Source organism: Gambusia affinis, linkage group LG17 (genome assembly GCF_019740435.1).
Source record: "Gambusia affinis linkage group LG17, SWU_Gaff_1.0, whole genome shotgun sequence".
Taxonomy (NCBI): domain Eukaryota; kingdom Metazoa; phylum Chordata; class Actinopteri; order Cyprinodontiformes; family Poeciliidae; genus Gambusia; species Gambusia affinis.
The window spans coordinates 22671222-22681570 of record NC_057884.1 but is presented as its reverse complement, the minus strand read 5'-3'; the positions used below and the strand labels follow the sequence as shown (position 1 = coordinate 22681570).

General features: G+C 40.5%; 1 protein-coding gene across 1 annotated transcript in view; it reads right to left on the bottom strand.

Moving 5' to 3' along the window:
- Nucleotides 1-2733: 2733 nt before the first annotated feature.
- Nucleotides 2734-10349, bottom strand: part of LOC122847053 (NLR family CARD domain-containing protein 3-like) — a 31261-nt gene continuing 23645 nt past the window's right edge. Inside the window, exon 10 of the mRNA XM_044144412.1 lies at nt 2734-3879. Within this exon, the coding sequence (XP_044000347.1) occupies nt 3347-3879 (533 nt within the window). The 3' untranslated portion in view covers nt 2734-3346. The remainder of the gene's footprint in view (nt 3880-10349) is intronic.

Sequence of the window (10349 nt, the reverse complement as noted above, 5' to 3'; positions counted from 1 at the left end):
ACGCCAAGTCAGCGCCAGGCCTGCTGGTTCTGGACCGACTCTGGTCCGATAGGAACCACTGGGAGGCTCCGCCCACTTCCTGATGACATCATCAACCAGCTGCTGAGGACACAACCAAAGAAACCAAACATCCATCCATCCATCTTCTCATCCATCCATCCATCCATCCATCCATCCATCCATCCATCCATCCATCCATCCATCCATCCATCCATCGTTGGTCCGTTTAGTGAACATCTGTCCTGGACTGGATCCCGCAGTCTAAACATGGTCCTCTGGTCGCCGTGGTAACGTGTCATTACACTCTGAAATATGTGTGTTTTGCTCTAATTTTGACCGTGTTTCTGTTCTGGACCAGAAGCAGAACTTCTTCAGGCCAGCTGCAGTAATTACAGAGAAGACGACCCAAACGATGCAGGACCGGCAGGAAGTGACCTTATATGGGCCTGACCTGTAGTAACCCCGCTGTGAGGCGGCTCCGTGTTTTTCTGCCTGTGGGACAGAAAAACACGGCAGCTGACAGGAGGAAGAGGGAAGCGCTGCCAAGTCATCTGGAACTGAAGAAATCTTGTTAATGTGGCAATGATGCTGATCATCCGCCCTCTAATGCAGACCTGCAACAAGTTGCTGCAACTCCTTTCATTGCTCCAAACCTTAAAACCAAGTCCAAGTTCAGTCTGTAGCTTTCAGTCCAGACTGAGGCGTTTGTGTGATTCTTTAGAGGAAAAATGCAAAACATCCACTGGAATGTGCATTTTTATCCAAAACTGAGTCAAATTTAAACTCTAAACTTGTCAGCTTGATCAGTTTATTCCTTTTCAAAAACTTTTTTAACTCTTGTCTTGTGAAACTTTGGTAACAATATTGCTAATTGATCAAAAACAGACATTTTTTTTTACCCCTTTATGTTTCTGGTGCAACATGATGTTTTCATCCAGGAGCCACAAACAAAGAAAATGTATTTCTATGTATTTACTTCTTCTGGTTATGTGTTAATCTTTATTTGTTAATTTATGTGCATTAGCTCTTTTTTCAGAAAAGCCAAAACTGCTTCTAGTAACCATAAAAAACTTGAGAAAGTTGAAAACGTTATTTCAGATTTTTATATTTCCATCAATCATTTCTAATGCCATAATTCAAAATGAGAAAAAAGGTTTATTGAAACATGATTCAAAATTGAAATTTTCATTTCAATTTTTGCTAAACTTTAAATATATCAAAAAAAGATCAAGTGTAGTAGATGTGTTTCAGTCATTTGGAGTGAATCAACCATATTATGTGAATTGTGATTTAACTGGATGTTGATGCTATGAGTCGCTGAAGTAAACAGGAAGTAGAGCAGGCTAATTATATTATTCAGCAAATGTCGTTTTCATCTCCACTTTAGCACATTAACAAATAAATTCGCTGCTTCTCACCAAAACTGGAACATTTGTTACATTTTCTCTCTGCTCTGAGTCAAACCAATCAAACCGTTTGAGCAACATGTTCCCCTCCCCGCCTGTGGGGGCGCTGCAGCAAGTACCACTGAAGGAAACGATATGGAAACCTCAGACGAAGACACTGAGCATAAATCTAAACAACATGGAGAGGTGTTAGATTTTCTTTGGTTGTGTGATTTCTCTTTAGTCTTTGGCAAGAAAAAACAAAACAAAAACAAAACAAAACCAAAAACAAAACAAGAATAAAAAGGAATAGGTTTCTACCAATTCACTCCTCCTTTAAAAAACAAAAACACATCTGATTTTCAAAAGTTGACAATTTGATTGAATAAATTCAGGAATATTGAGCTCAGTTTCAGTAAAATGTTTTTAGAAAAAAACTTTTGGACTTTTGACACACAAAAAATAGGTTTTTCTAGAAAATTTCTGTAATTCATCCCAATATTTTTTGTTTTTTCAAGCAAATTTTTGACTTTCCAAGCTCAGAAATGTCTTTGTCAGAATATCTGAGTTGTTTTCGGCTCTAATAGGCTGCCGTACAATCCTCCTGCTAGCGGTAGAGTTTGGTGTTTGTTTTGGTTTAATTTACCCAGAATACCTTGCGCTGTTGTCCACTAAACACAGGATGAACTTTTTTGTTACAAGAAACCGTAATAAATATGTATTCTGTTAAAAATATGAGAGTAGAGTTTCTCAAACATGAAAATTATTTTGTTGGAGTAAAAGGATTTCTACATGATGACGTCACATTACGTTATTTCTTTCTCGATAGTAGCAGCGTTAAGTACATGGCAGTGGTGAAACAAACTGAAGGAAATAAAGCCAGCCTGGTTTATTACATCAGAAAACAAACATATAAATTTCCATTTACATGGAAATATTTCTACTTTGCAGAGGACAGAATGAAATAAAACGAAAATGTTTGTGGATTTAACAGTTAATCTGCTGTTTCGCTGCGCTGCCTCTGACTTCAGACAGAAGCCAGGCTGTAAATAAACCGTTAAAGTTTCATTAGAGGAAACGCGCTTTTCTTGGTGGCTTTTATTGGGTTTTTCTTTTTATTCGCCACCGCGCCGGCTCCACGATGCTTCTACTTCAATCAGCTTTCTGCTCGGTTCCGCTTCCTGAAACGTTTTGTAAAAGTCATAAAAACCAGATAGCAGGAAAAAATGTGGAAAAATAACAGAGAGATTTAAAACACGAGGAGATGAAGCATTTTAACACGGAAACTGAGGCTGTAGCTTGATTTAATTGTTTTATTATTCAATTCTCAGAAGAAAAATATTATTTTTGTGCCAAAAAGTCCCGGATGATTTGATGTTTCTCAGATAATATTTCTGCAGTTTTGCAATAAAAGCTGAAGGGAATAATGATTGTTAGATGATAACAAAATGCTTTATATTTGTAATGTCTCCCTTCACACAGTTGATGCAGATAAAGCAAAATGATCAGACAATTTATAATCTTACAAAAGAAAAAAGCAACTTCAGATCCAACCTGTGATTTTTACTCAAAATAAATTTTCTGAATCAAAATGCTTTTGATTCATTTATTAAACTTTGATAAACAGGAAGCATTTTCTAAAACTAGAACTGAAACATTTTAGTCCTTTATTTCAGTCTGAAAGTAACAGAAAATGTCCAGTGAGTGAGAAAAACTGCAGTAAATTAACAGAATATTTGACTGGAAACAGAAAACAACATATGGATCCTGGAATAATCCTGGAATAATCCCAGCTTCCATCTTTAAGGACTGGGAGAAGCAATTTCTAAGGAATCATGTGTCAGAGTTTCACCAAGAAACAGTTTGGATTCATGAAAACACATTTAGAGACTGAACTATCTGTTCAACAGTGAGAGAGTTTCTCTGACAGGAAGAAAATATTTAGACTCTTTAGACTCAAATCAGCACAGAAACACTGAGGAACCAGAACTGGACCACCAGACCCCAAATCCAGGAATCAGAGGTTCAGTGAATTTGGTGTTGAAGGTGTGGAGGAGGATCAGTGAGTCAGAGGAAACTCTGTAGAAGGACAGAATGCCAGCAGGACAGTCCACATACACTGATACTCTGTTAGAGACAGAGGAGGAGGAGAGACGAGTTTCTATGTTATTGTGCCAGACAGAGTAACCAACATCATCAGAGCATCTCAGACTCCAGGAATGATCATTCCATCCAAACAAACAGTCTCTACTGTTTCCTTTCCTCCTGATTCTTCTGTAACTCACTGATATATAAACTTCTCCTCTCCACTCGACCTCCCAGTAACAGCGACCAGTCAGACCAGTTCTACACAGCAGCTGATACCATTTATCAAATCTGTCTGGATGATCAGGATATGACTGAAACTCCTTCACAAGTGTCACCTTCCTGTTGTCTTCAGACAGTTTGAAGTTTCTGTTCACTGTGTTTGTGTCGATGGTGAGTTGACAGGAATCTGATGGAGAGAACAAACACAATCCAGCTGCAGTTATTGATCATTTATTGACACTTTGATGATGACTCCTTGTTGTGGACAGGCGGAGCGTGGGATCACGTGGGGTTATTAGAAATTATAGATCACCTGTTGTGCACCTGGTGGGAAATGAGTGGGTGATGGGGGAGGTTTTACTTTTGCTGACCGCCGCCGCGCCGCCACCTTAAGCTATTATGGTGTTTTTGTCCTTGATTACTGTCGGATCCGTTTATTTTTAGCCTTTTGGACACTTTTCTGTTTTTGGATGTTGATAAAATAAAACCCTTTTTAACTGCATCCTGCCTTGGCGTGTTGATCAGCTGGCGCGTCAACAAGATTTCCCCATTCAGCCGCTCAGCGACTTTATTTGATAGTCGCCTATATTGTCAGCAAAAAGAAACTAACGACAATGGAGTCGCACAGCTGGACGTTAAAGCGAGCCCACACACCACCGCCACTATAACTACGAAAGAGGATCGTTGACAGAGAAGTAGAAGACGACAGTGGTATGTAACCTGAATGTTTGGTGCTGCGTATTGCTCTTTTAACGCAGTTTGGTTCTGCCACGAGAAGCTGTTGTTGTGACACGCCCCCCGCTATGTTTTGCTCTGAGGCTGCGACATTTTGGTGTGCGAGTGTGTGCTGTGGCTCTGCGTATGTTCAATAAAGTTTAAGGAGTCGCTGTTGCCTACAAGCTTCTTTTCTTTTGGATTAAAATGAGTAGATCGTCTGCTGTATCAGCTGTTGAGAAACCTGAAAGGGATAAAAGAGCGATCGTTCTCACTGAAAAAGCTCTCGCAAATAAAATTGAAACGATCCAAACAGAGCGGAAAAAGTGTGTAAAGAAAACGAAAGGTGTAATATCATCTCTTAAAGAGCTAATGAAAGATGATAAAAATTATTCACAAGTAAAATCATTACTGGATGAGTTAACAAACCTGTTTAAAGAGGCCATTATATTGCATGAATCTTTGCTGCCTTTAATTCCGCTTGATGAGCAAGATAAACAAAATACATGGTTTTCAAGTATCACTAAATACAACAAAGAATTTATTGAGGATGTTGAAATATGGCTTTCTGAAACAAATAAATGCTCAAGCAGATCATCCTCTGACATGTTAAGGACACAGGAAACTCCATCAGGAGAAGAAGTGGAGGTTCAAGAACAAATGGAGCCTCAGTTACCTGCTAATCTCCAGCCTGACGTTCAAGATGATGTGTTGCCATCTGACAGCGTTTCAAATCAAGGAAGCAAGTCAAGCTCTAAAATATCATCATCATCATCTGCACGTCTCAGGGCAGAAGCTGAAATGGCTGCCTTGCTCACACGTCAAAATATGCTCAAAGAAAAACATGCTATTGAAGAGCAAGAGGAGCAACTTAGGAAAAGGAAAGAACAGCTTCAACTTGAAGCGGAAATAGCTGCAACCGCTGCAAAAGTAAATGTGCTGAAAACTGGATCTGCAGTGCAAAGCTCAACTTCAAGAAAATCCAATGGTATGGAATCCTATTTTAAAACAAAGGACAATACTGTTAAAACTCTTAATGCTAATACCTTTGTTCCACAGACAAAGAGAAATGCAATTAATGAAAATGCAGAGCTTCAAATAAAACCAGTGCAACAAAATGTGACAAAGAAAAGGTTTGCACCTCTTCTTGGATCTTCTCATCCTGTAAACAGAACAATATCAAATATGCCTCTGCAGCAAGCTGCTCAGTCAGCAACCAATGAAAATCTGTTATCCATTATGGAGAAACAAAATGAATTAACTTGCATGTTGGTTCATCAACAAAGTCTCTCTTTACTACCCAAAAGAGATATTCAACCTTTTGATGGCAATCCCCTTTATTTTCAGGCTTTTATGCGCTCATTTGAACAGGTCATTGAATCAAAGACTGGTGATCCTGACGATTGCCTGCATTACCTCGCACAGTACACCAGGGGGCAGCCTAATGAACTTGTCAAAAGCTGTCAACATATGTCAGATGGTGGTGGATATGTAAAAGCAAAGACTATGCTGTATGAGCATTTTGGAAATGGACATGTTATTGCATCTGCTTATTTGAATAAAGTTCATTCGTGGCCATTGATTAAATCAGAAGACGGAAAAGCTCTTCAGGCATACTATTTGTTCTTACGTGGGTGTTGTAATGCAATGGAGGACATTCATGATCTTTCTGAATTAAACACACCTGCTAATATGCTTGCTGTGATTAAAAGATTGCCATATAAATTAAGAGATAAATGGCGAACAGTAGCATGTGACATCCTCGAGAAGCAGCATCGAAGAGCAACATTTATTGACATTGTTTTCTTTATTGAGCGTCAAGTCAAAATTATTACAGATCCTGTCTTTGGAAACTTAAGTGATGCTCCATCAATAAATTCATCAGCCAAGAGCATAGATGGAGGAAACGTTTTTCTCGTCCAAGAATTACAGGAAATAGCTTTGGCATCACTACCTCTGCTGTTGAGAGAAATAATCCGTCAGAGTCTCAAGACCATCAGACTGATGTGAAGATTTGTTTGTTTTGCAGAGGTGAACACAAACTGGAATTATGCTCTCTGCTTGAAAAGAAACCTCATAATGAGAAGATTTCATTTCTTAGGAGAAATGGCGTCTGTTTTGGTTGCCTGTGTACAGGGCACATCAGCAAAGAATGCAGACAACGCCTTTCATGTAAAATCTGTGGTTTCAGACATGCAAGCATTCTCCATATTTATAACAAGAAGAAGAATGAAGTTCAATTTGATGCTGAAGCAGTCAAATCTCTTGAAACAGTTCAGACTAGTGGTCTTACTGGGGCCGGTGAACAGGACTGCAAGCTTGCCATCGTGCCAGTCAAGGTGAAATCAAAGAAAGGTCAACGAATATTGGAAACATATGCCTTTTTAGATCAAGGAAGTTCAGCATCCTTCTGTACAGTGGGTCTTTTGGATAAGCTGAATCTCATTGGGAGAAAAACAAAGATTCTCTTGCGCACCATGGGACAAGAGAAAGTTGTGGACAGCTTCATTGTATCTGAACTTGAAATCGCTGGATTGGACAGCGACATGTATTATGACATGCCTGACCTCTTTACTCAGCACAAAATGCCTGTAGACCTGAGTAACATCCCAAAGCAACAAGATCTGGATATCTGGCCACACATGAAGCATGTTCATTTGCCAGAGATCAAAGCACAGGTGGAGCTTTTGATTGGCATGAACATGCCCAGAGCTCTAGAACCTTTGGAGGTCATTAGGAGCGAAGGTGATGGACCTTTTGCCACTAAAACTGTGCTCGGCTGGACAGTGAATGGGCCGATTGACCGAGAATTTTGGGAAAGAACGGATGGTCTGTCAACTGTCACCATGAACAGAATTTCTGCTGTTACACTGGATAACCTATGGAAACAACAATTCAAGATGGATTTTCCTGAGAACAGCCATGAGGAGCAGATGGGGCTGTCGAAGGAAGACTCCAAGTTTTTGGAGTTGACAAGTAAGACAGTAACCTTACTTGACGGACATTACAACATTGCATTGCCTTTGAGAGACCGAGACTTTAGAATGCCTGATAACCGCATAATTGCTGAACAACGTGCTTTAAGCTTAAAGAAAAGGTTAATCAGAGATAAAGACTTCCACAAAGACTACATTGCCTTCATGGAAGATCTTCTATCCAAAGGTTATGCAAAAAGAGTGCCAATCACAGACTTGGAGCGCAGTGATGGAAAGGTTTGGTATATCCCTCACCATGGGGTGTACCATCCTACCAAGGGAAAGATTCGTCTTTGATTGTGCTGCGTCATTCCAAGGCATTTCTCTCAATGCACAGCTCCTGAGTGGCCCCGATTTAACAAATAGCCTGGTTGGCGTGCTGACTAGGTTCAGAAAAGAGCCTGTTGTTTTGATGTCTGACATTGAAGCCATGTTCCATCAGGTGCATGTGCCAAAGGAAGATGCGGACCTATTGAGGTTTCTGTGGTGGCCTGGTGGTGACTTCAATCAGAGCATGCAGGAGTACCGCATGGGTGTTCATTTATTTGGAGCAACATCATCTCCAAGTTGTGCTAACTACGCTCTGCGGAAATGTGCAGAAGACAACAAAGCAGATTTCAGCCAGCAGGTGATTGATACCATTTTGTATAGTTTCTATGTGGATGACTGTCTTGTCTCAATAGACACTGAAGAGGAAGCTATATCTCTTTACTCAGACCTCAGACTCATTTGCGCCAAAGGTGGCTTCCACTTAACAAAGTGGATAAGTAATAGTCGCAGCGTCTTGGCAGCAATATCTGAGGAAGAAAGAGCCAAAGAGGTTAAAAGCCTAGATCTTGATAGTGACATCTTGCCTGTTGAACGAGTATTGGGAGTATGGTGGTGTCTACAGTCAGATGCGTTCAAGTTCTGCATATCCATCCCAAACAGACCCTTGACCCGAAGAGGGATCCTTGCCACTGTTAGCACCTTCTATGACCCCTTGGGTTTCTTAGCTCCTGTCATTTTCATAGCTAAAAGAATCCTTCAAGACCTGTGTCAGAAGGGAATAGGATGGGATGATGCTATTCCAGAAGCAGTTGCTCAAGAGTGGAAAAGTTGGCTGGAAGAATTGCAGCTGTTGGACAAACTCAGCAGCAATATCTGAGGAAGAAAGAGCCAAAGAGGTTAAAAGCCTAGATCTTGATAGTGACATCTTGCCTGTTGAACGAGTATTGGGAGTATGGTGGTGTCTACAGTCAGATGCGTTCAAGTTCTGCATATCCATCCCAAACAGACCCTTGACCCGAAGAGGGATCCTTGCCACTGTTAGCACCTTCTATGACCCCTTGGGTTTCTTAGCTCCTGTCATTTTCATAGCTAAAAGAATCCTTCAAGACCTGTGTCAGAAGGGAATAGGATGGGATGATGCTATTCCAGAAGCAGTTGCTCAAGAGTGGAAAAGTTGGCTGGAAGAATTGCAGCTGTTGGACAAACTCAGCATCAAAAGATGTTTGAAATCTACTGATTTTGGGAAAGCAATCACCGCTCAGTTACACCATTTTGCGGATGCGAGTGAGAAGGGGTATGGTGTTGTTACCTACCTCCTGCTGCAGAACAGTTTTTCCCAAATGCACAGTTCCTTCATAATGGGGAAGTCCAGGGTGGCACCTTTAAAACCAGTCACAATTCCCCGTATGGAGTTGACGCAGTTCGCATGGACATACTGTGGAGAAGAGAACTAAGGCTACCCCTCCTAGATTCAGTGTTTTGGACAGACAGCACTTCTGTATTGAAATACCTCAATAACAAGACTTCCAGGTTCCGTGTTTTTGTGACATCAGTGTCAGAGATTGTCAGGGCTGTCTCCAGTGATTTGAATACAACAAAATGCAGACATTGCCTCCAGGGTATGAAGGAAATTTCTTCATAATACTAAATGGTTATCTGGTCATTTTTACACAGGCAGAGACAGATTGGCCTGTAAACCCAGAAAACATACAGGAAATTCACATGAAGACCCTGAAGTCAAAGTGTCTGCTTTTATTGGTGTTTTCCTGCACAAGATGATGATCATCCTTTGACGTTTTGATTCATCGTTTTCATCTTGACTGTCTTCAGAGTGATGGGTTGGATTTTGAGATTCAAAACATTGCTCTTGTATTACAAAAGAAATAAAACACATTTTCAGTCTGCATCTGAAGCAACTCAGTCTGAAGGTGCTCATAGGATTGAGCTACACTGGTTTCTGTCATTAGAGATTAAAGCTGAGATGCAGATAATCAAGTTCTGTCAGAATGAAAAGATATTCTGAAAATCTTGTCTCCAAAAGAGAACATTAAACAAGCAGTCACATATACAGGTTAAATCCTGTTCTGGTGGATGATGTGACTTGTTGAGGACGTCACTGTGATGTCAAAATTCTAAACACCCTATCATTGTTAAAGATCTTCACAGCTTTTCTCATTCTTCAATATATCCATAAGGAGGTGGGTCATGGTGGAAGGAATCACATACTTTCAAAGCATCAGAAATACTGATTCCTGGTGCTGGTACATTGATTAGAAAAACTCATCAAGGTGTGTTATCTGCAGACTTGATGGAGCTGCAGGCCAGCAACAAATGGCTGACCTGCCTGAAAGCAGAGTAACAAAATCTTTTAGTTTTTTGAGTGGACTATTTTGGTCCATTTGAAACAGAAGTCTTGTGAAGAAACGGAGTTATCTTCACATGTTTGGCATCAGAGCAGTACAATCAGGTTGCCTCATCTCTTGATACAGACTTTCATCAACGCACGGCGTTTCATTCAGGAGAGGTTACTAGAGCTGCGGTCTGATAATGGTAAACTTTGTGCAGAGCGAACTGAGACGGGCTATCAAGATTGGAATCAGGAAAGATCTCTGAGCGACAAAGAGTGAAGTGGATCTTCAATCCTCCAGCTGGGTCGCACCATGGTGGAGCATGGGAGAGATTGATTCGTTCCATCAGA